Source organism: Thunnus albacares, chromosome 4 (genome assembly GCF_914725855.1).
Source record: "Thunnus albacares chromosome 4, fThuAlb1.1, whole genome shotgun sequence".
Classification (NCBI taxonomy): domain Eukaryota; kingdom Metazoa; phylum Chordata; class Actinopteri; order Scombriformes; family Scombridae; genus Thunnus; species Thunnus albacares.
In genome coordinates, this window is record NC_058109.1 from 37336096 (window position 1) to 37363150 (window position 27055).

General features: G+C 39.4%; 1 protein-coding gene across 8 annotated transcripts in view; it reads left to right on the forward strand.

Moving 5' to 3' along the window:
- Window positions 1-27055, forward strand: part of plekha6 (pleckstrin homology domain containing, family A member 6) — a 143177-nt gene that overhangs the window by 86260 nt on the left and 29862 nt on the right. For 6 of the 8 annotated variants that reach the window (XM_044349402.1, XM_044349396.1, XM_044349400.1 and 3 more), the window contains 3 exons: window positions 4062-4162; window positions 22192-22373; window positions 22989-23558. In XM_044349402.1, coding sequence (XP_044205337.1) covers window positions 4062-4162; window positions 22192-22373; window positions 22989-23558 — 853 coding nt within the window. Of the gene's footprint in view, window positions 1-3658; window positions 3932-4061; window positions 4163-22191; window positions 22374-22988; window positions 23559-27055 lie in introns of those variants that run through there. The other 2 variants (XM_044349404.1, XM_044349401.1) reach the window with 2 other exon arrangements.

A 27055-nucleotide genomic window follows, 5' to 3' on the forward strand; every position in this document is an offset into this window, starting at 1 on the left:
ACATCTTTGGATGTCTTGGTTAGACTACCCCAGTGGATCCAGAAATGGGGACTTCTTTTTTTATTGTGGATAGATGACCTACATAGCTACATAGAGTTGTTCTATGAAAAAAAAAAATACACGTTATTTCTTTATTCACTCAAGTGTACTATGAAACATATGAAGTGCATTTTTCTACTGTGACAATACAACTTCAGATTTATATGATGTTTTATGTGTATTATCATTTTTACTGCTGCTGTCGGGTGGTGATGCTCATTTATAATTCCCACAATGATTTTGTACTCCAGGGGTTTTATGCAAAACTGAACAAAAAAGGTTGTTGTTTAATTGTCCACAAAATATGAGCTGAAAAGTGAAAAGAAATTCAAAGAATTAATTCCTAATAAAAAGTTGTTGAAGGTCTCTTGAAATATTTAATATTAATATTTAAATATATTTAAAATATTTAAAGTATTAAATATTTAAAGTATTAAATATTCCTTATATCATGGGAATTTGTAATTAATCTGAATCTGAGCGTACAACCATGAGATTCATTATACCAATATGGACATTGAGGCTTGGAGTTCTTCTTTTCCACATTGTTCCACAGTCAAATCAAATTAGCCGATTAACCTTCTGACCTCCTCTGAAATGTTGACACCTAACCCTAACCCATGACCTAACAACTTTTGCTAGGAAAGATGAAAATTCCCCATATTCACCAAGGTTATTAGGTATGATGTGAAGTATATAAAAATAGAACTCCTGATGGTAGGGCATCATCTGTGCATTATAGAGGGGGTTACATATTTTGCTAGACTGCTTGTCCAGCCTGGTAGGAGAAGAAACGTATCCTTGTGTTATGAAAAGCACTATATAAATGCAATACATTACAGTCATGGTGGTTATTATGATTAATATTATTTACCCTTTATGGAGGGGGAATTCAGAATCATTTACAATATTCAAATGTGTGCTATCATTTGCGGTGTTAAAGTGGAACAAAATATTGTTTACAGTGCTGCATTCAGTTTAATGTACATTTCAAGTCAAGAGGGTGTAATTGAGGCAAGCAATGTGTTAAAATGATTACAGTGATGTTTTAGAAACACTACAGTACAGTATCAAACGTGTATTTGAATGAACAAATTCCTTAAAAAAGGTTGAAATACAGCATGTTTGGATCTAGCTTCCAAATAGTAACATAGAATGACTAAGTAATTGATTACGTAGTACATTATAACATTGTAAAATTATAGGAGGAAAAAGATATGATTGTCTTGGTTTTTCAGTAGACATTCTCACTTCAGTGCAATGAATAATACAAAGTTTGATAACACGTACAGAAGAATAAAAAGCTTTTATTTTGATAGATGAGCCATGGGTTATTTTGCAAAACCTCATTGATAAAACTAAAATACTAAAACAATGAATTAAACAATCCACGTGTTACTACTTTTCATTTAGTTAGATGAAATCGGACTGTTGTAATGTAGCTCCACCTTTGCTGAATGCATGCATGCTCCAGGGCCACACTTCCTATCAGAGGGTAAGTACGTTGGTACGACACCGTGACAAACAGTACGAGCTTGCAGAGTAGGAGAGAAAACAGCTCTCCATGCAACGAGAGGCATGAGGGCGAGCGTACAGTTAAAGCACTCCAAATGACAATCACTAAAGCTTAATTTTGTCCGAGTAAACACGTAATGGACAGCCCGGACACCATGGACAGGTAGTTGTTCTGATAATACTACCCTCTGGGGTCCACTCAGAGGATGTGTTCCACACATGCACAGTAGATCGCCATCTGCAGGAACCATGGATTTTTTAACCATGGATATTATAAGAGCTGGATTCCAGACCAAAAATGGCGCCCATTCAATACAATAAGAATTGCTCGGCTGGTGCAAAAAGTTTCTAGCTTCTAGGTTTGCTTCCGCATCGTGCAGCCCGCTGAATATGTGCTGTAGTGTTTCTCCCGCTGGCCTCTCCCATGAGTTCCCACTTGACCCATAGACTTTACATTGTGATGACGTCACAGATTTTTAAATCGCTTTTCTCTGCTCGAGGAAAGTTTTACAAATATAAAACTTCCATGGATCCAAAAAAAAAAGGCTGAGCAGCAGCACCCTATGCAGCTCCTATAATACATCCATGACAGGAACACTGCATTGTGACTGCAAGGAATGGTGAGGACAGGTCCGAGCGGACACAGCAAATTGCAGGTATGCGGATGTCTGCACAGAGCCTACATGTACACCCTCTGATGATGAAATTTACATCATGCAGACCTTCGCAGATGCAGAAAGTATAAACAAAACACTCAATACAGAGTGAGTCTTAGAAAGAAGCAGGAGGAATTAACGGATAGGTAATTAGAATAGTTATAATTAGAAATAAATAAGTTATCCCAAGATATGAGTGGAAAGTATTGTTTTTGCAACTGCATTTATAACTTTTGTTTTGTTTTGTTTTTTTGACTGAAACATTGCAGTTACTTTAGTACGCTTTAACAACAAATATTACTGAGACCACTACAGAAAATTGCATATGAACATTTAATATCTAGGAATTCACATTATAGACACTACCACTGACTATCCCTGTAACAAATTGGCCACAATTTCACACATTGACCATACATGGTCCAGCCATATACTAGGTTTTCACCTTGTCTTGTTTTGGGGTGAAGGCAGAAATCTCAGAGACAGATATCTCAAACCTGGAAAATAAAACCAAACTGTCCATTTGACTGATAGATACCACTAGGGGTGATAATTTGGGTGAACTGATCCTTTAGGTAAAAATGACTAATTTAAGTGAATTCCCCTATAAAACCCAAAAGCAGTGAGTTCCAGCCTCTGAAACTTAAAATGTCTTTGTTGTGTGTTTACATCATTATTAAGTGAATCTTGTCCCTGTTTGTGATCATCATTGTGTATACCTGCATGTTTGTGGCATTGTGTGCTTTATGCTCACATGGTCTAACAGATTGCATTTTCATGGTTTCAGTCTATAAATACAGACATCAATAAATCATTTAAATGTGTGTGGGAGACACAAGCAGGAGCGAGGCAGAGGTGTGCCTATTTACCTGGCGTCCTTTATGCATGCATGTGTGTGTGGCTGAAGTCTCATTGGTGCAGACAAGCAGCAGGTACAGTTGGCTGGGGGCCAAGATTCCTGCAACACTGAGGTCACATGGGCTGATCATTATCTCTCTCTCTCTCTCTCTCTCTCTCTCTCTCTCTCTCTCTCTCTCTCTCTCTCTCTCTCTCTCTCTCTCTCTCTCTCTCTCTCTCTCTCTCTCTCTCTCTCTCTCTCTCTCTCTCTCTCTCTCTCTCTCTCTCTCTCTCTCTCTCTCTCTCTCTCTCTCTCTCTCTCTCGTATCGCTCTCTTATATCTTGTATGATTGCACAAGCCCTTCCCCCCTCTCTTAGATCCCGCTCTCTTCTGTCTCCCTGCTCCCATGCCCCATTGTGCTCTCTCTCTCTCTCTCTCTCTCTCACCCACACATAAACACACACACACACTCAGTCAGCAGCAGAGCGAGTGCTGGTGCAGAGCTATGTTCGGGAAATAAGAGGTAGGAGGACACAGAAAGGAATGTATCCCTTTTCATACTGCTGAAATTTTCATGCTTGCTTCCATTATTCAGTCAGCACTAGTCCTCCTCTTCTAGAGTGCTCCTGTTTATCACCACTGCATCTTGGTGTGTGTGTGTGTGTGTGTGTGTGTGTGTGAGAGAGAGAGAGAAAGAGAGAGAGAGAGAGTGAGCCATTACCACTGCTTATCACAGGGACCCTTGGACCATAATGGATCTATTCTAGGAAGCTGTCACCGTGGGAGCAAAGTGTGCACTGGGAGGAGAGCAGCTCTGATTCCGCTCTCATGTTTAGACTCTACTGAACATTCCTCCTCTTTTTTGCTGTCTTTTACCCTGCAGGTCAAATCAACTGGCTCAGGCTGACTTTGTTATTTCTCTCACACAGTATTTGTGGCTATGCACCGAAGTCTTATCCTGTTTGTCTGATGTTTCCCAGAATGTTTTCACACCTTCATTTTCCTCTTCACAGATGAGAAGGAGGACACTGTGTTAGGAAGTTTGCCACTGCTCAGTTTCCGGATTGGAGGAGTGGACCCTTTGGATAACATCACCCGCAAGTTTGCCTTTAAGGTCAGTAAAATCCTGGTGCAGGGACAGAGGGTGCTGTGTGTAATATAATTTCATGCAGAAGATGAAACAGTACTGGAGAGCACAAATAAGTGCATATGACGTCCAATGTGCAAGACATACATTAATGAAAACAAATGCCTTCTATGTTGGTTCTTTGTAGTCTTGCATCTTCAAAGAAACCTTATTATGCATTGATGAACACTTTTACAGCAGAAAGGTTCTCTGCAGCACAAGACGCAAATATTAAAAAATAAATAAATAGAGGAGCAGTAGCTAAAGAATCATCTCAGAGTGTAGGAAATGTTCCAAAGCAGCAGTATTGAAAGGCTGTAGGTTTTCTGTCTGACAGCAGCTCCTCACTGAATTAACACTTCAAGAATCCCCTTGTGCAATGTGAGCACTTATTGCAAAAGCAGGATTTACTAATGTTTGAACTTCTTTCTTGGTTGCATTGCTGTGGCTCAGAGAAGGGTGTTGGTTTGGTTCTGATTTGACTGGTAGAAGCTGACTGGCTTCATGGCTGAGTCACATGATGTTATTTATGGCTGTTCAAGAGCCCTATGGGGAGATGCTTTGGGATTGGAATCTCATCAGAGTGGGGTTAATGGGGTTTTTCAGTTGAAGAGGGGATCTTGAATTAGGACTTCCACTAATATAGATATGGATGCCCAATGTGGGCATGGCACAGTTCTTTTTGAATATGAACTGAAATGTGTCTGTAGCCTAAAAAACTGAAATCCGGCTCTGAAAGTTTGATCAGATTCTTAGTTCTGCTTCTTTTTTTATGAGATTTTACAATATCTGATTTATGTAATCATTTAGTTAATTTCTCGTAAACTATACACCAGAACCAGAAACCCAATACTTGGAAATTACAGCAGATTGAACCTGAGGTGTTTTCAGTCACACGACGACTTCCTTTGCCTTGTTTGGATGCTAATGAAGTTGAATTGTTTCAAAAAAGGATGACATAGACCAACATCAGTAAAAAAAGCATGACTGATGAGTGTTATTGGATAAATAGTACATTTTTGACTTCCATGGACAACTGATTTAATAGGTGGACTACACTGACCACATCTCCATTTAAAAATGTTTTTAAAATTCCCCAAATGCTTAACCATTTATAAGTAATGTGTCCAGATTCGATAATATCAGCACGTAGTGACATGTAGTCTGAAGAAACACTGGGACTTTAGTTCACACTGTGGTTTAACTCGAACTCTGAAAGGTTCGTGTACAGGTAATAAAACAAAATTTTGGTGGGAGGTAATAATTACATAATCAAAGACCAAAAATGGATGAATTGTATTATTGCCCTTCCTGACAAACAGATCAAGGCTGTGTTTCCTCAGATCTGGATGAATCACATCAGCAATGCTCCAGAGGCAGCAGCAGCACAGAGCCACCAGACAGAGCTGTTTGTCGCAGCTGAATAAAGATGAGATGATGAGGATGCAATGTGGGTTAGCTGAGCCTGAATCTGCTGAGTAAAGCTTTATATAAGTTGGAAAGCCTTAGATAGCCTTGTTTCCCCTTCAGCATCAGCATGAAACACACACACTCTGACAGCCCTCTCTTTCTCTCTCTCTCTCTTTCTCTCAGCTCAGTCTTGTCACTCTCTTATATCTCCCTCTCTCTGTGCCCTGTCTCTCACTGCAATTCCTGTTTGTCCATGATCAGTTTTCTTCACTTTTCAGAACATTTAGTTCTTTTTGTTGGCTCTTTCTTTACACATTCAGTGCAAGCTCTGGAGTCTGGTGCATGTACCCAGTGTACACACTCACACACGCACGCACACACACACGCACACACACACACACACACACACACACACACACACGTATATGCAAGGTCCGCCACACACACCTGCAATGTAGACAGCCAGAGCAAATATACTCAGTACAGCTTTGACAGCTTGCCAAGGGTTAGTGTTCTGCTTGTTAGCTAATATTCCTGACTGGACAGTCAGTACTGTTTACTGTCCAGTCTCACTCGAGTGCCAGTAATCCTGCCATGAACCTGGCAGTTAATATTAACAGTGATCAAATACACTTGTGCACACTTTCAAAATCATGTTTCAAAGGTGCTTTATAATGCGGTAGAGTTATGACTAAATGCATCATAAAGAGAAAAACTAAAAATATACTGGAGGTAAAAAAGACATAGAACATAAATATAATAAAAGGAGGTAAATACTGAACACTATGACAAGGCCTTTGAATCAAAGTTAGTCTTAAAAAGTGATGATTTAAAAGCGAGCACTGATTCTTCCAGGCTGACAGTGACAGTTACAGCCTGATCACAGCAGAAAGTGGCACAGAGAAAATCATCTGCTTGGACAGTGGACATAATTTCTAGGGACACTGGGATGGATAGGCTTATTTTTTAACTTTGGACAGGGCCAGGGTAACTATTTTACCCTCATAATGCTAAACTAAGCTAACCATGGCCTGACTCTAGCTTTGCACTTAATGCATAGACATGAGACTGATACTGAACTTTTCATCTCACCCTCAGAAAGAGAGCAAACCAGCATATTTCCTAAAATGTTCAAGTATTCCTTTAAATACAAGTAAAATCTGTCTATGAATTCACATTATTTTATTATATTATTATTAGCAATATTATTCATTTTTACAAATCAACATATTTATAGTTAGGATACCAAGGTATTCCACAAGGGAAATATTGTATAGGTACATTGTAGTCATACAATTGTATGACTACAATGTACCAAGACTATGTAGAGAAACACGTTTCAAAATAAAAACAAACCAAAAAAATAAAACAAGTGGTAGAGAAGAAGAAGTGCCATTTGCATGTAGTGAGTGCATTACCAGTGACAAAGGTTATTAAAATATTTGATAAAATGTTGCATAATTCATAACTTTGTGAGCTGTTATGTTGGCTAGCCATGCCGGCTCCAATAGTTTATGTGGATAACCCCACCCACCCTATATTCCTGTCCCACCAGCTTTTGGCCACACCACATGTGTAAATGCTTCCTGGCCAATCTTGGTCTGACTGCAGCTTTAGTGTTGGGTTATAAAGTCCGGTCTCAACACCTGCATGAATAGGACTGTATGTTACTAGCCACACATCTGTGAATGACCCAGTAATAATGAAGCACATTAGAAAGAACTGGTGCCAATCAGCCAATACAAGTGTGAATTCTAGGCTATGCTACATGTATGGTAGTTTTGGAAATTCTAATACTTGGGGCACTACCACAAAGTGTTTCTTTGCATGGATTCTATTACTCAAAGTCACCTTTGTGTTGCAAAGACTTCCAACTTGTTTTGACTATTCAATGAGAGAAGTTCATCAGACAGCCTGCAGCAGTACTCAAAACCTGTGTACATCAAAGGTAATATAATTCTTTTTTTTTTTTTCAATTCAATTTTATTTATATAGTGCCAAATCATAACAAAAGTTATCTCAGAGCACTTTTCATATAGAGCAGGTCTAATTTACAGAGACCCAACAATTACCCCATGAGCAAGAACTCCCCTTTAATTGAAAGTAGCCTAAAGCAGAACCAGGCTCTAGGTGGGCGGCCATCTGCCTTGACTGGTTGGGTTGAGAGAGAAAGAGGGAGGAGGAGAGAGACACGGGGAAGCATAATAACAGCAATGCTAAAAATAGCAAAAAATAATAATAATAGAGATGGCTTGTAATAATATTAGCAATAATAGCCGAACAAGGTGTCAAGGCTGGCTCACTCAGGTTCTGGAATTTCCTGTGGGATGAGAAAGCACAAAAACACCGGGGAAGAAGCCAAGTTAGTAACATGCATTAATGGTACATGAATGCATACAGATTGAGAGGAGGAGGAGGAGAGGAGCTCAGTGCATCACAGGAAGTCCTCTGGCAGTCTAGACCTATAGCTGCATAGCTAAGGGCTGATCCAAGGCAAACCTGGCCGGCCCTAACTATAAGCTTTATCAAAAAGGAAAGTTTTAAGCCTACTCTTAAACGCAAGAATCTGAAACTGGAAGATGGTTCCACAGGAAGGGCCTGATAGTTGAAGGCTCTACCTCCCATTCTACTTTTGGAGACTGTGGGAACCAAAAGTAAGCCTGCATTCTGGGAGTGTAGTGTTCCAGTAGGGTAATAGGGTACTACAAGCCCTTTAAGATATGATGGTGCCTGACTATTAAGGGCTTTGTAGGTGAGGAGAAGGATTTTAAATTCTTTTATAGATTTTACAGGAAGCCAATGCAGCGCAGCTAAAATGGTAGCAATATGATCTCTTTTTCTAGTTTTTGTCAGTACACGTGCAGCTGCATTCTGGACCAGCTGGAGAGTCTTTAGAGACTTGTTAGGGAAGCCTTATAATAAGGAATTGCAATAATCCAGCCTAGAAGTAACAAATGTGTGGATTAGTTGTTCTGCATTTTTTTGAGACTGGATGTGCCTGATTTTTGCAATATTACGCAAGTAAAAAAAAGGCAGTCCTTGAGATTTGTTTTAGGTGGGAGTTAAAGGACATATCCTGATCAAAGATAACTCCCAGATTCCTTACGGTCGTGCTGGAGGCCATGGCAATGCTATCTAGAGTAGCTATATGTAAGGGATAATGTACAGCGAGCAGGTCATTTTTGGGAAATGAATCCCTTCAGAGTGATTCAAGACCTGCATCACCCTGTTGGGGTTCATTTCACAATAATGATAATAATATAATGAGTGCTTCCGAATAATATTACCTAAAGGAAGCATATATAAGGTGAATAGTATTGGTCCAGGCACAGAACCTTGTGGAACACCATGTCTAACTTTTGCATGCATGGAGGATTCATTGTTAATATGTACAAACTGACGTCGATCTATTGAATAGGACTTAAACCAGCTTAATGCAGTTCTTTTAATGCCAATTAAACGTTCCAGTCTCTGTAATAGTATATATATATATATATGTATATATATATATATATATATATATACATATATAGGTCAGACTTATAGTTTAGATGTCAGAAGCCTCTGTTTGACACAAAGCTCATGCCCATAGATTGCCTCCCTATTGTTTTACATTGTATGGTGAGATGTGGCACTGCAACTTTCAGGGCTTATAAAATTCAAACCGTTCGAATTATTACAAAGTTTTTAACAACTTTTTTCAGCATAGTGTCATAAGTCACCTATTAAAGTTTGAAGCCAATACCATTAATTCCCTTGGAGGAGAAAGCGTTTGTTCGGGGGGCCAAAATTGGGGCAAAGTCTTTTTTTGAAAGGCTAATTGTGGACTTCCTGTTGGATTTAGGTCAGGGGTGTCAGCATATGATTTGTGAGTCTTGATGAGACAAATAATTGAGTTTTGGTTTGATCTCTCTACAACATTCCTACAAGCCGTGGTGGCCATTTTAGATACATAGGTGGCGCTATCGAGCACGTTTTGGCACTTTAATTTTTACATTTTATCAAATTTTTCACCAGACCTGATGTGTGAGTTTTTGAGCATGTTTAGGGGGTCAAATTTTGGGTTGAAGTGGCGTAATAATAAAGAAAGAAGAAGCAGAAAGAAACAAACATGAAATACAAGAGGGTCTTTGCCCCTTGGGGGCTCAGGCCCTAATTAGAATGTCTGAACCGAACAGTTGTGCTGTTTAGGAAACTCATTTCTGATGCTGCAAACCTCTCTGTGGAACATCCAGTCTGTGCTGAGATGACATTTAATGACATGTCATTCAGAGAAGAATTCACGAGAAAATTGACTTAAAAACTCAGACTATGGAATGCAAGTTTGAGATTATTGAATAGAAGTCTGAGAATTCTGGAATCTAACTAATTCACTCCAACTTGATGATGATTCCCACTCACAGTCTTGCACACAGGTCAGAGGGAGCTACAGTGTATCTTGAATGGATGAAAAAACCCTAGAACATTTCTCCAGTACCCGCATTTAGGGAGTGGAGGACCATATTTCTGCTTTTGTCACAAGTTTTGCACCAGCATAATGAAACAAACAAAAATCATTCATATATTATTATAGTTTTTTTTAAGCTTTTAACCATATCCCACAGCTTTCTTCAGCAAATGGAAGATTTCAGTCATTTAATTTGGATAACATTTTTTGCCTTAAAGACAGTTAACAAACACATACACAGTGTTTTTCTATTCAGAATATTCAGTTTCATCCAGTATTCTCAAGTTCTGTTTAATATTCTCAGACTCTCTCTCCAGATTAATTATTAGTTATGTTCCATATTTTTGGATTTTATTTCCATATTCTTAAATTTCAGTTAGTATTCTCAGAATTTCATTTCATATTCATTTCATTTCATTTTTCAGTTTCATTCAATATTCTATATATGACATTCTTATCTATCATTAATTATTTTTTATACAGCATGCTGTGATATGACTATATGTATCTGTATATGCAGACTATTACACTCTTATCTGTATGCGACTTACTGTTCATGTCAACATATCAGGTGTTTGTGCTACAGTTGTTAGCTGCTTTGAAGATGTTAGATAAGATGAGGCTGCCCTCAGAGGCAGGCCATGTCAGCTTAACAGAGGGTGGAAGGAACATACATCAATGAATAATGTTGAGAGTTCATGCTGTAGGTATTTACAGTAGAGACAGTGCAGGTTTGTGGCAGTGAAGTGAAAAAGCTTCTTGTATTCAGCTCTCAGTGTATTGTTCAGGCGTGGTGTTTTTGGTCCTTGTTCAGGTATGTGGTCCAGAGTGTACAGACATACTCTAACTATGAATTACATAATGACAGATAAGTGTCAGTGACATGAGTGTTCAGATGTGTTGTGTGTGCTGGCCAGTTGAAGCAGAGTGTGTGTTTTTCTGAAATGGACTCCTCATGTCCTGTCTTATTGGATGAGCTCCCTCAGGGCACTGTAGAGGTGGGGCTGAGACTCTGTGGTCATGTCCCAGCATGCCTCCTTCATAGCTACCTGGTGATTCCTGTCCAACCACTTCTGTTTATGACAAATGTCAGTTCAAAATCACCCAGAGACAAAGCAGGCAGGGACAGAGTCCACAGCCTCTGATCCCTCTGGTATCTGCCTCAATATAGAATATTTCTGTCTAAACTGTAATGAATGGGAATGTAAGGCCAACTGTAAATCAACATGAGTTGTGTTTATAGCTTGGAAACATACAGCAGCATTTCTGAGTTTTGGCTGGAATATCCTGGCTGAAAGAAAAACAAGTTGTCCAAAATAGAAAACAAACACTATTTATTTCTCTCTATCAGTTTACATATGATCTATTTGGACAAGAATGTTTGTCAACGTTATTTCTAATCGCAGTGTAACCATTAGAATGTTTGTCTTCTACCTGGAAGCTCAGGTTTGACAGCAGAATCAGCTTTGTGTCCTTATAGAATAAAGCCTTTATTTTGTCTGCAATCATTCCTATCAGTAATACTAACACATGTACTCACCAAGGATTTTTAGCAAGATGCTAAGAGAATCACACATTGATTGACATAAAAAAAGAAAAGAAAAGAAAAGATTAGCGTAGTTACAGATTTTTAATATCTTGGTGTGACACTGGATCCAAATTTGAACTTTAAGAAACATGTTTAAAAAAAAACAGTTAAAACCATAAAGTACAACTTAGCAAATTTTAGACATATAAGGAACTGTCTCTCTTTGGACGCAGCCAAGATATTTATGCATGCTGTGATTCTTTCCCAAATGTCTTATTGCATCACATGTTGGGGGCAGGCTGGAGAAACAGCCATAAAACCCCTTGAGTCCTTATACAAACAAACTCTAAAAACTCTGGACAAAAAGCCAATGCATTTCCATCATGTAGGGTACTTGAGAAATACAATTTACTGAGCTTTGAGAATTTTAGATTATTCTCAAATTTGTGCCTAGTTTATAAAATTTTAAATGGTTCGGCCCCTCCTCCACTATGTGACTTTGTGTACACTCGCTCAGTAAATTCAATTAGTTACTCCAGAATATCCTCTATACAAGATTGTACCATACCATTTTGTCGCACTGCATTTGGGCAGTCAGCTTTAGCTGTGAAAGCCACAACTCAGTGGAATGCCCTACCTGATGATATGAAGAACTGTAGTTCAATCAATACATTAAAGGCCAAATATAAAATCTACTAAAGATCAATCAGCTCTGTGGCCACTGAGACTAAACTTCATCTATGGTCTTCTCATTAGCGCAGGTAGTTTTGCTTTTAATTTGACAAGTTTACATAATTAATTTCTAATTGACATTGTGGGTGTATATGATGTGCTGTTGTGTGTAGCTTTGTATTTTGTATGGTGTGTTCTGTGTGTTTTTTGCTCTGTACTGTTTGTTGTTGTGCTGTTGTATGTTTTGACTGTGGGGGACTGCAGATGTAAATTAGCTTTGAGCTGACTCCAGTTCAGTGCATCTTTTATGTTAAAAACCGTACAATAAATAATTGGAATCTAAATGACGATGACTTCAGAATTCAAGAGAAAAGTTAATCACTCCTCCAAATGCATTAAAACGGAAGAGTCCAAGATTAAAAGTTTTGAGAAAAATAAGTAAAATAAATGTAGATGAATGAAATTAATTAAACAAGATAAAATAAGACTTTATTGATGCCCAGAGGAGAAATTCACAGCAGTGCTCATGTGTTTTCTGTTTAAATCCAGCTCCTGCTTTGTATCTTTGTAGAAAAGGCAATGCTCACTGAAAAAGATTGTTTTTGGGCTGGGTGATTACAATATTACCTACACTGTTCAGTGATTCTATTCCTGTTCAGAGCAAATATATATGTGTGATTTTTGCATTTTTGGAGTCTATCTATGAGTTTTTTATACATAGAGCTGTGTTTCCTCTTTGTTTCATTAGTTTAGTGCACAGTGAGACAACTTAAGAACAAAAGGATCCTGCGAACAGATCAGCAAGACCCCACAAGTTCATGTTAACATGTTAATATTAAAGAGTATGGTCTAGAACTGCTCTATGTGAAAAGTGCCCTGAGATGACTTTTGTTGTGATTTGGCACTATATAAATGAAATTGAACTGAATTGAATTGAACAGGTGATTTTGCTTGTCTACCTGTGCACAGCCAAGTCAAGTCAATTTTAATTGTATAGCCCAATATCACAAATCACAAATTTCCCTCAGGGGGCTTTTACAATCTGTACAGCAACACAAAACCCTCTATCCTCAGACCCTCGATTTCAGACAAACTGATTTGAAGTGTTTAGGGCTCCATATATTTTTACATGTCAGTTGATTTGTTTTTGTAAAAGTAGCCTAATCAACATTCAGAAGTAGTTACAGTAGTAATTAGAATCTGACAGTGTTAATAATTAAAGACTCAATAAATCCAATGTTATTATTAAAAATAATACCAACTTTGTGATGACGACATGTCACATGGTAGCATACAGTATCTTTGTTTAATACAGAACCACTTCCTGTAATCTACTAGTGTCTAAAATGCTGACTGGAACAATGACTTTTCCTATAAGTAAAGAGAGGAAATATTTTATGACAGCTTCCCCTCTAAAATTAATCCTGTCTGAATTTGGCTAAGGTGATGTTATCTGTTTCTATGGATCACACTAGATCCTAGACAATCCAGGCACTTTGGCCTTAACTATACTGGTTCTGTTTTTTCTGTTCATGGCAATCCAATAGTTTTTGGGACATTTCACACAAAATGGCATGGTAGCACTTGAAGGACGGTCAGGGATTTACTAAGATTAACAGGCTTCATCTTCTGGGAAAAATGTATGTTTATTCATAATTTAGTGTCAATCCATCCAGTAGATTAGTAGTTGAGATATTTCACAACATAAGTGAGAACTTAGACCTGGTGGGGACCATGAACATCTGTACCAAATTCCATGTCAGTACTATGCCAGTAGTTGCTCAGATATGTCAGTCTGGAGAAAGTGGGGGACGGACTGAACAACAGACTGACATTGCCATCCATAGAGCCTAGCTAGCATGGCTAAAAACCAAAGAATCCCAAAAAACAAACTAAAGGAGCAGCCAGATCTCAAAAGAAATTCCTAATCAGATTCTTCTCATCTTTTATCTTAATTAGGCTTAAAAAGGTCTCAAGCTCAGGCAGACTGCATCTGTAGGAGTATTGGCTGTGACAAGAATCTCGACTGCACTTTAATCTTACTTAACAAACTAGAAAATTGTGGTCTTTTGTCAAATGGTAAACAATCTCATCCAGCTAACTGAGCTGTTCACCCACATGGAAGAGATATCTGCTCTTTAGTAGTTTGTTTTCAGTCAGCAGCTCTGTCACAGAGCTGTCGAAACCTGCTGTACCTGCAGCTTTACTACCTGACTCTGTAGAGGTAGAGGTGTGGCCATAGCCAGGAGACATTCTGTTAGGAGAGAAAGCTCTGCCCAACTGAAACTTTTGTTATGTTGTAGTCGTTGTAATCCAAGTTCTGCATGTTACCATTACAAATCTTAATTCATTCTCTTTAAGTAATTTAGTTCTCTAAGAAATGGACAATTTCTGATTGCATTCTCTGTTTGCTTCAAGAGAAATGTCACCCTTAACATTTTTTAAAAAACTTTAAACACCTTGTTCTCATAACCCCCACAATGGCTAAATTATTAAACAGGAGTATAAGGTGTGCTTGTGTGTGGGGTTATGTCTGACTCAACAGGCAGAGTCACAGGGTTACGCCTACGGGTGTGTGTGAGTGCAGTGTGTGCGCAGTGGAGCTTAGCTTCACCTTTCCTAACAGCAAACAGTTCAACAGAACTATCAGCTGGCTGTGAAAGGCAAGTGTTCATTCCTTTGGGGCTTTTGTGCTACTTGTACCTGTGCTCTCTGTCCTGGGGTTCATGTCACTGATTCTGAGACAACATTCATCAGTGTACACTGCTAGCTGATCCTCTCCCATACACAGGACTGGGGAATCCTTGGGATGCAAAGACAGTTTAGAAATAAATTAAACCAGGCTGAAAGTCTCACACCATGCTTAGAGGGCTACAATGTTCAGTCACCCTACGAGTAGAGCCTTTCCAGTGGTGCAGCTAAAAGTCTCTCCTTAGTATAGTGCCTGAACAAATGTCATGGGGTCATCCATCCATCCATTTTCTATATGCACTTATCCTGCTGTATGAGAGGCAGGACACACCCCAGACAGGTGTGTTGAGTGAAATATCTCCACAACTCTATGGATTGCCATTCATTTTGAACATAATCATGCCCCCCTCAAGATAAATTGTAATTACTTTGATGATCCCCTGACTTTTCATCTACTTTCAACATTTTAATTTGTCAATTACTTGGTTTAAGGCCTAAGTTCAGCCAATAGACTTAGATAAGCTGTAGACTTTTTATCTTGTTAGTATGTGTTGTGATGCTGCCCATACACCTGATGTCGGTCGGACAGACCGAAACATTGTGAACTAATAAATATTCCATCAGTAAGCAGGACAATATGCAGGAGTTTTCCTCTTTTTGCTTAAAGTTGCATTTTCCCTCCAAAGCAGTCATTCCCAATTCATTCCACCACAGGTTTTTTCACAGTTAATCAACCAGTAAATCCTTTAATAAACCCTGTCTATAAATTACAACAAAATGCCCTCAGCAGACAGTTTTTGTGCATGATAGCATAAACACTGTTAAATAGCTTTTTCACTGACTTTCAAAATGTGGTAGATCACATGAAGTTGATGCAATAACTCCTTAAAATGCATTTTATGTCTTAGAAATTATGACTGTCCGCCTGACAAGATAGTGATGTCACTTTACGGAGAACTGTTGTGCAGGTCAGTATTGTTTCCATTTTTGGATAGGGTTATCACCAAGTTGTGAGAAATTCAAAATGTGATGTTCTCACAGCTCTGTCAGGTTTTTCACATGGTTATATAAATCAGTTGACAGTCTGGTATGTCTGTGAGAGGGAGAGACAGCTGACCTGCTTTACATCTGGGCAATTTTATCTGCACTAACTGCACTTTGCCTCAAGAAGTGAGTTTTGCCTCCTAAAGGTGGGACCTAAGGATGGAGACATCAATTGGTCCCACTACATTTGCTCCAAATAGAGATATCTCTGCAAGTGCTAGAAAGACTGAAAATAATTTTGGTATAGAGAGTCACGATTTACACTTGTTGATATTCCTCAGATGAAGAACCCCTTTTCCAATTCAATTCGATTCAATTCAATTTGATTCGATTCGATTCAGTTCAGTTCAGTTCAATTCAGTTCAGTTCAATTAATTCAATTCCATTCAAATCAGTTCAATTTATATTGCACCAAGTCACAACAAAAATCATCTCAAGGCACTTTTCACATAGAGCAGGTATAGACCGTACTCTTTAATTTACAGAGACCCAACAATTCCCCCATAAGCAAGCACATGGCAACAGCGGTAAGGAAAAACTCCCCTTAAACGGGAAGAAACCTCAAGTAGAGCCCAGCTCTTGGTGGGCGGCCATCTGCTCTGGAGACACAGAGAAGCAGAATAACAACAATAATAACAATAATAAAAATAGAGATGTGACTAGCAACAACAAACAGCAGCAATAGCCGCAGAAGGACACCAACATTTCCCTTACCTGACACTCTATAATCTTTCCTCTAGCACTACCCTCAGGACAAACTACTACCCACAAACTAAGGCTTTAAAAATGAATTGTTAACATTTCTATAAGTATGTTCCAACTCAACATGAATTTTAGAGGTTGCATCATCGCATATAAAGTCAGTACCTCAAGATTTCATTGACGACTACTGAATTTATGACATGCATGTATTTGTAATACTTCAGACATAATAGTTGTTGTAGTGAGCACTGATAAGTCATGTGCTGTACCTGCACAGTTCAAACTGTGTATGTGTGTGTGTCTGTGTGTGTCTGAGAGGACAGCTGGGGAAGTATTTCAGTAGCTCCCAGTGAGTGGTGCAGCAGTCTAAATGGCTGCATTGACTGCATTTACTGGAGGCTGGACTTGGCAACCTGGATCCTCACACATACACATGCAACACACACACACACACACTGACACAAAGTCACTCTACATTAACAACAATAACTTGAGGATGAAGCTCTGTGCAGCATTACAGGTGAAAGAAACATGATCTAGAATTTTTTTCCCAAACTCATGTGATGTACTGTGCAAAGTATTTTAAGTTTCGTAGATAATTAAAAATTCTTTGTTTATTTAAATATTTCACTTACAAGGATGATAGCAGCATTTCTGTTAGATGCAAATGAAAACAAAGGCTACTTAAAAACTGCAAATGGCCTCAAACACCACACAACAAGTGGATGCATGGTTGCTATGGCAACACATGACCATGTCATTTAACTAGAAGTTAACAGAGAAATCTAACAGCCATAAATGGACAGATTTTTCCTGTAACAGTAAATACAGGCCATTCTCTCACCTGTAATGAGATCATTAATATCAATTAAATTATCAAAAATGAAGCACAGGGAAGAGCAGCATTAAAGTTAGAGCTGTCCATGTTCGAGACAAAACAGTTCAAAACTGTTCAGAACCAAATATCTGCACCAGGAAATAAAGATGATAAAACTGATAACATCAGCTTGTGACTGATAAATCAGCACCCCAAGCAATATACTGTATCTATCCCCCTGAGCATCGATTGTACGAAATTGATGCTACAGTATGCATCTACAAGATGCATTTAAGATCATGTGTTTTGGATGCAGTATATTGGCATGTGAAGTAAGGCCAGCAGCAGACTCTGAAGAAACCATAACAACAATCAAAGAAAGTTATGCAGAGAAAAAATTAAAGTATGTAGTCTATTGTGATCTCAACAACACAGCTTCTATGAGTGTTGCCACGCTTAGTTACATCCATGGTGTGCAAAATCAGAAGTTCTTAAGAAAGATATTCTCGGTGTCAGTCCTAATCTTCCCTCAAGTGGTTATGCATTTAGTCAAGTATGTGAACAGTGCTGCTTGCATCACGGTGTAAAATTGTGTATGCTATAAATGTACATTTTGGTAAAAAACATGTACACTTTATCATAAGTCCAACAGGGGGAGGATGAAATTACAAGAATATTATTTTTTAATTAACCAAGTAACATTTACAAATACAGCTACATAAGTGAGTCATAAAACATAGAAATTGCACTGTCAAAGAAGAAACAATGTTTCATCAACACTGACTGAAGGAACATAATGGTATGCTGTGTTTTTAATAGGTGACTCACATGATGTATATCTTTAAAATGATCTTTGACACCTCCTCAGTCTCAATAAAACATTTTACCTGTATACATCCACAATCTGATATGATACTGTCTGCTGCTGGGAACACTCTGCCCAGTTTTAACCCACAGAGGTTAGATAGTCCAGTTCTCTCTTGCTGGTAGATATGGCATGACTGGGTGTGAATACAGTCATGGACAGTCAACTATGAGAAAAATGTGTATAAGGAGTGTCTGAAGAATCTTAATGAAACTGATAACTATGTGGGATTTGACCTCAAGACCCAAAGAAACACTGGCACCTTCAAAACAAGGTCCAAGATTAAAATAAACCTAAAATGTACACTTATAGTAAACACAAAAAGCAACCCACTGGATTAGCTGTTGTAACTGCAGAGGGATCTATGGTTCATCCAGGGCAAACCAAGTTAGCTGCTTATTCATCTTTGTACGTTTACAAATGATGATGAATAATAATACATTATTATAAAAATATTATTTCTGTCATATTAATTCTGTCATTCAAAAGAGAAAGGAAGTGTGAGAGCTCTGTCACTTTTACTTTCTCCTTCATTCATCCTACCATCTCTGACTACCTGAATGAATGAACAAAGGAAGGACAATGAAGGAGAAGGCTCCACACACACACACACACACACACACACACACACACACAAACAAACCCCTCCCGCAGCCCCGTCTCTGTTGCTAGGTTACAACTGCTTATTATGCAGCCATTTCAGCCAATTGCATCACCTCACTGTCACTGCCGGAGGCGGGGCCTCACTGTGCTCCACCGTGGAAGGAAGTGACTCCTGTTTATCAGTGACATCATTTCCTCCCACTGTCTTATGGCTACATCACACATCACACGCCCATGCACACACAAGTCGTCTTCTGCCTCCACTGCTGCAGCCAAGCTCAAATAAACAACCATGTCATGTTATGTATTAATATGTGTGTGTGTGTGTGTGTGTGTGTGTGTGTGTGTGTGTGTGTGTGTGTGTGTGTGTGTGTGTGTGTGTGTGTGTGTGTGCTGCTGTTTTAAATGTGTGTATCTTGTGAAGTACTTTGTAATGTATATCATTACTTCAATTTTATTCCACAATCATAGGTATCTGGTCTTGATAGAAATGAGAGTTAATGATTGAAAATATTGAATATTTAATAACAAAGATTAAATGGCAAGCATACATTATGCATTTTGTACATATTTACATGTAGTGCACTGGGACAGGACAGTATGATGTTGGTGAGGAGTTCGTAAAAAAAAAAAGAGCTTAGATCAAATTGAATTAAAACTCATTAGCAGAAAGCAGCAAAGTCATGAAGTAAAGTGAAGTGTTTGTGTATACCAACATTACATTTACTCAAGGTTCCCACAGCAGTTTTGACAACATTTAACCACAATTTATCCACACATACAATTATCAATTAAATGTTTTTAGGCTCATGTGATCTTTAGGCATTATTTTCTACCTAAACTGAAAATCTTTTGAGTAAAAGGCACTGGAACTTGGAGGATGAACTTATATACTTCCTGGTTTTAGGTCTACAAACTGGCTGTATAAGAGATTAAACTTTAGTGATCTGCACATGGAAATGAGGCCATCAGGACACTACATAATAGCAGAAATATAGAAAACTGAGGTTGTATCAAGGCTGGAGAAGAGGGGGAGCTCTGCCCGCTTACTTTTGAACATAATTCCTAGGCTACTGGGCTGATCAAATCAACACCTTTGAGCTATACAGTGGCTGTGACTGTTCATGAGAGGTTATGATTGATGACATTCTCAACAGGCCATGCTACAATGTAAATGTAGCATGTAGGCCACATAACTAAAGCTAACACAATGGATGTTTCCATTGTGATGCATTATGTATAGCATAGAAGGTCATTATGTACATTATTCAAGTATTTAAATATTATTTTGAGTAACTGGTAACTGAATAATTCTATGCTGGATGACTAGAAATAGTCAGTTACTCATGTATGTTGATCTGATATATGTTGCAGAATGGGGGTTTAAACATAAATTAAACTCATTACAACATAACTTTCAGGGAGTATGTTCTGTCTTACAGACATTTGAAGCTCATGTGCAGTCAGTAGCTTTATATTTGAACATTGCATTTTGATGTGAGGTGTATGTGAGACTTTCCATTACTTGGTGATAGGTAATGCAGCATCTTTGTCCAATGTCTTTGCCTGTGCTGCCCTCTTGTGGTATACTGTCTATAATTGTTTTGGTTTCTTTAATGTTACATAATCAGATGACACCATCGCTGCATCTATTGTTGTTCAACTACAATAAGGAGTCGTCACATTGATCTTGTTCTAGACAAAACTGTTTTTCCTTCATTGGTGACTTTTGAACAGTAAGTTTCCATCCAAATTACTTGTTAATTATCAGTTGTTTGTGTGTAGGTGCTGAGGACACCAACTGACCTGTAGTTAAAACCTGCGTGTCCTTGAACGATCAATACGGCACTGAAAACATCAGGAACTCAAATAATGTTATCCAAGTGAATGCTTATATGAATTGTGTTTCAAAGTCTCTCTATATGATTTCTATGCATCTTTGTTTCAATATAAGATTTTTAGAGGCTCCAGATTTTCCAAAACAAGACAGACAGTCACAGCCTTAAAGAAACTCATATTCAGGTCCCAACATCACAGCAGTGCAATGACCTTTGACATCACAAACCTTGACCTTTACCGCCTCACTGTCTCCTCCTTCATCCACCCCTGTGAGCTCTGCTGGCCCTTGCTGTCTCCTGTTGTGGTAGAAAGTCCAGTAGGTACAACATTGTTATTTTACACTTCTTTCTATTAACTATCCTGTCTGCAAAGGATGCATGATTATGTATGTTGTACTGCATGTCTGAATTCAATTAGTTGGATGCCTAAAGATTGATGCATACCAATCTTGTCTTGTTCAGTGTGTTTGGTTTATTTAAAAATGGGCTGCATGCCAATTCTGGAATATCACTGGAGCTGAGGCATGTGTGATATCATCTGATCACTCTACATCTGGTTCTGACTCTTGTTTAAAGGTACACGCTGTGATTTTGTTATAGCGCCCAATAGTACTTCTACCACTTCCACTTTCATCTACATGAACTAGTTTGAGTTTCAAGTCAACAACAGTGAGCTGGGAGAGTATTTGGAGATCAAGATGTGCTGTTGGGTTGTGTAACAGACTCAGTGAGTGTAGCTTTAATGTAAGAACAGTAGACCAGATGATTGCATGTGGGTATTATTTCAGGACAATTCCATTTTTTGAATCTTGAATCTTATTTTTGCAGTTTTGGTCATCATCACTTCCAGTAATAATAACACTGTACTCACCAAGGTAATTGCTGAGATGTGAGAACACGGTGACAACTCTACAATAGAGTCTGATGGGTGAACAAACACGCGCGTTCAGATAATCAGACAGGTTTAACCACATCATCAAAACCACTTTTTGGGAGGTAAAACTGAATGTGAGTACATCTAAAATGTTGCAGATGTTCATATATCTATAGTAAGTACAGTAGGTCAAAGTTCAAGCAGGAAGTGGTTGTGTAAACTATGATGGATGTTTACAATAATCATTTTACTATTCACCCTTGTTTTCCGTTGCAAATAAACTTGGAGGTTTGTTTACAACCTGTCTGATCATCTTACTGATGTTCAGACTAATAGAAATGATGGACGGAGGTACAAAAATAAATGTCAAGTTTTATGAAAGTGGAATTATCTTTTCAATATCATGCTTCTTCAGTGCATGAGGTGAAGAATTTACTCCTGATGAAGATGATGGGGATGTTGAATATGACACTGACTGGTGTAAAACTGTGTTACTTATGTCCTGCCTCTTTCTCTCCCTCTGCAGGTGTGGTTGGAGGAGGAGGAGTGTGAGGACGGGGAGTTGAAGGGTCCTGTTGTGTTTTGCATGCAGGCAGAGCACGCTGGGACCAGGACATATTACTTCAGCACAGACAGCCATGAGGAGCAGGAGGAGTGGATCAGAGCCATGAGCGAGGCTGCAGAGGTCACCGCTAAGCCAACACAGAGGTCCTGCTCACACACATGCACACAGCCATACTGGAAATACACAATAATATAATATAATATACACAAATAAGCAATCATATTCTCTGGTGTATTATTTGGCCTGTCTACTATGTCAAGTTATAGCAATATTGTATGCATTATTCATTTCTTTAAGTTACTGTGCAGTGTATCAATGTGGCCCTCCATTTGTAAGAAAGTGAGCAATAAGTAAAAGTCGATGAAGGAAGACAGTCATCAAAACTATCCAATGATTGATCGCTCTGTCCACATGACTTCATGTTTGCACCTCTTGGTTCATTTGCAATAAGTCAGTGTGAACACAAAACCAGAGATAAAAGACAACAATGGATCATTTTATTGGTTGGTCTGGACTAACTTGGCATGAAAACAATATTTAAAGGACAAATATACAATACTCTTCATTTCTCGTAACACAAAATCACACAAAATGAATGATATTAAGCATAATATCACACATTGATTGATTGAGTGACTGCGCCTGGTGTTGAGATTTACTGGTGTGAAATTCTTTTTCTGTCTTTGTATCTTTTTTTGGAAATAAAATAAAGCTGCCCATCTATCCTCATACTCTATTTTTTCCTTCAAACTTCACAGAACAAACTTGGACACCACAGCTCTCAACCACGCCCTGGTGACCCAGGCACCCGACCCCCAAACACAAGAGCATCCACAGGCACGCACACACAACAAAACTGACAGTGACCCACCCCACCACCATAAGATCAATGGGGTAGACAACCTTGATACACCCCCACCCTCCACCCCTTGCTCCAATCAGGAGGGAAAGAAGAACAATGGGAGACAATGTGAAGGCGGAGGTGAAGATGAAGGTGGAGGACCTGGTTGTGGCCAAGCTGCTCTCTCAAACCACCACCCAAATGGCTGGGGCAACTACGGTCCTCCCAACACCATGCCCCACAACAGCAACAGCCAACCCCCTCCATCCAGGAGTCACAGCGGACATCATGCCCCTCAGGGACATCCTGAAGGGGGTGTCGGCCCAGCACACGACCCCAAGGAGCAACAGGAGAACGTGGTGCTGAGAAGGGGTTTTGTTCCCAGGACAACTCCAGAGAGGGTGGCACAGAGGAAGAGTTCAATGGCCCAGCTGCAGCAGTGGGTCAACCAGCGGCGCGGCATGGCCTCCCAGGAGGACATCAACAGGTAAATAAGTGAAGAACCTGTCTCTGTCTTCAGGTTTCTTCCATGTTGTCCTTGCACTTACCTTTAAATGGTGCTGCAGGGGTTGTGGAGACACTGTGGGGACACTGATGTTGCTGCTACTGTAAGTCAGTTACAGAGACCTTACACTGACAGTGAGAATTGCAATGAGTGCATGCAAAAGTATCCCACTTGTTAATTATTTTCATAGCTCACAGTAACACTGAGAAATTTGTTATCAAAGCACTTTACCTCCACTGCCTCAAATCCAGGCCTCTAAATGAGGCTGATCAAATTTAAAGGAATAATTCCAAATTTGGGGAAATAGACTTGTTCCCTTTCTTTCTGAGACTGAAATGAGAGGATTGATATCAGTCTTTGTACAGACTGAAGGATGCGCCTAGCTTAGCATAAAGACTGGATCAGTGGGAACCAGCTAGCCTGGCTTTGTCCAAAATACACAAACTAACAAATTTAAAGCTCATTAAATAACATGTTTTAATTGGTTTGTTTAATCCATACACAAACATTGTCTATCCGTCAAGTCTTCTGTGAAGCCTCTGATCTGGTCTCTGATGTAATGTCTCCATAAACAAAAGCTTATGCAATTAGAGCAATTTGAATGATGATAAAATCACATGAAAATAACACATATTAAATGAAATAAAATAAAATAAAATACTACATAAAGTGTCTTTAATGTTCTTCTCCAGCATAGTTTATTGTTGTTAATCAGTCCAGCTACTTAAAAATCTTGAGCTTATTGTTTTGTCAGTGCACCTAACTCATCATGAAATTCTATCCTACCTTTGGATGTTATTTTAGTGCGCCTGAATATAGAGAACAGCGCACAGTGACCTCAGGGAAAACACACTGACAACATCTTGCAAATAAGGAAACTTCTCGTCTTTCATCTTCAAAATGCCTCATTTCCACTATATGGGGCTTGTTTAATGAATTTCATTTCCATGTACATAAGAAGTGCATGTGAAATATATTATAGATTATCTTACCTAGCATGAGATGTGTGTTGTAATACAGTGGACCTCCAAGACTGAAATGTGATTTCATTTGTTATCATTGCATACATATAAAATTAAGAGGCTACACTTGGTAATTAAACTTTATAGACAACTTCACACTAGAGATAATGTCTTCATTGCTAGAAAGTAACTAAGTACTACTACTCTACTCTACTCACTCTAATACTGTACTTAAATATAATTTTGAGGCACGCATACTTTACTGAGTATTTCTAGTAGAAGTAGAAGTTAGAAGTTTAGAAGAGTTTAGAAGAGTAGAAGTTTTAATAAATAAAGTTTCAGGAGCAAGACCACACCATAACTGTGCCACTTTGGCATTCCTATAAATACCAGAAACCCTCTCCTTCTCTTTCACTCTTGAATTCTGCACTTGCATGCAGTATCAGTCTACCCTCTCAGAAACAAGCTCAAGCTACCACCAGATATTAGCCGTTTGTCTTGGATTTCTTGACAGATAAACCGTACTTCATGCCTAATCACATGATTGCATTATCTAAAACTTGGATATGAGCTGAAATTTCGATTAAAAAAAAAAGTAAACTCACAAAGGATCATGAACTGTAGATCAACATGTCCAATTCGGATGAAGATTTGTTTGAAACTGGTTCTCCAGCCATGACACAGCAGACAGACCACAGACAAGCGTCCCAGCAACGCCACTGTACTCAGCAGTGCACATACCGGCATCGCAGGCACCTCCACTCAAGCTCCCCTAATGTGATTCTCCATTTCCTGGTAGATCTCAGGCCTCCTCTCCTCTGTTAGTGGATGCGATAAGCATAGTTGCAGGAGCAGGCAGCTTCAACTCTCCCCTCATCAGCTGCCTCTCTATAGTCTGGGATACTATCTGCCATGGTGAACCTATGGTGCACCCTCCTCTTGATCCAGCTGTCTTTACATCCACAAATGGAGCCTGACATCTGAGACTGATCTGTTGCCTGCATCCAACAACTGACGTAAGGTAAGGCATTCCCTTCAACCAGAGCGACAATAAAGCCAGACCGTTTCATCTCTACTCAGTGGCAACAACAATCATCGAACCTCCCATGCTTTCGGCTTCCTCACCAGAGCCAATCATCTCCAGAGTCAGCAAGCGTGGTGTCACAGAGCCTCCGCTGCCTTCACGGCCACAGCCTGCATACTCAGCACCCCCTGCTGGGAGACCAGGTTGTATTCCTCACCAGAGCCAATCATCTCCAGAGTCAGCAAGCGTGGTGTCACAGAGCCTCCACTGCCTTCACGGCCACAGCCTGCATACTCAGCACCCCCTGCTGGGAGACCAGGTTGTATTCCTCACCAGAGCCAATCATCCCCAGAGTCAGCAAGCGTGGTGTCACAGAGCCTCCACTGCCTTCACGGCCACAGCCTGCATACTCAGCACCCCCTGCTGGGAGACCAAGTTGTATTCCATGCAGCAAACATCACCAAAACTTTTCCAGCAGCCTCAAGTTCCTCACTCTACACAAACTTCCCAGTAAACAAACCACTGGCATCGGGATGCCAGGTTTGCATCAACCCTCATTCACATCAACAACCCTTTTCTCACCTGATAAATTCAAAGCCATTACTGGCAGGGGGATACCAGGCTCCAATTATTCCATCCCCGCTTTACCTCTGGTTTCTGTGAGCGGCACTAGGCACCTGTTTCATTTTAGAAGAGAAACATCAGCTCTTTTCGCCACACTTTAGAAACATCTTGCGGTTCCACCATAGACACTGGGTTGCCAATTACCTGTTCATTCTCACTAACGTTGCTTCAGTAATGCCTGCCTTTTCGTGCACAGGGTTGCCAGTTACTAATACAAATAATCTAACGTCTCTTTAGTAAATCTATAGTTACTGGCACCGGGTTGCCAGTTACTAGTACAACTAATCTAACATCACCTCAGTAACATCCATGGTCACTGCCACCGGGTTGCAAGTTACTAATACAACTATAACATCACTTTAGTCATATCTATAGCTACTGGCACCGGGTTGCAAGTTACTAATACAACTATAACATCACTTTAGTCATATCTATAGCTACTGGCACTGGGTTGCAAGTTTCTAATTCAACTGTAACGTCGCTTTAGTAATATCTAGCTACTGGCACCGAATTGTGCACCTGGTTGCCAGTTACTAATAAAACTGATCTAAAGTCACTTCAGTAACGTCTGCCATTACGTGCACCGGGTTGCAAGTTGGTAATACAACAAATCTAATGTCTCTTCAGTATCGTCCGCTGTTACAAGCACCAGGTTGCAAGTTACTAATAAAACCAATCTAACGTTACTTGAGTAACTTCACGCTGTTTCCATTATTCTGCACCAGGTTGCCAGTTGCCCATTCTTGGCTCGCTTAAGTACTTCAGATGGAGCACCCAACACCAGAATTCCAGGGTCCTCCACCTCCCCTCAGGTTTTTCAACACAAGCACCAGCAGACTACATAATTCAGAGCGAATGACACCGAGATG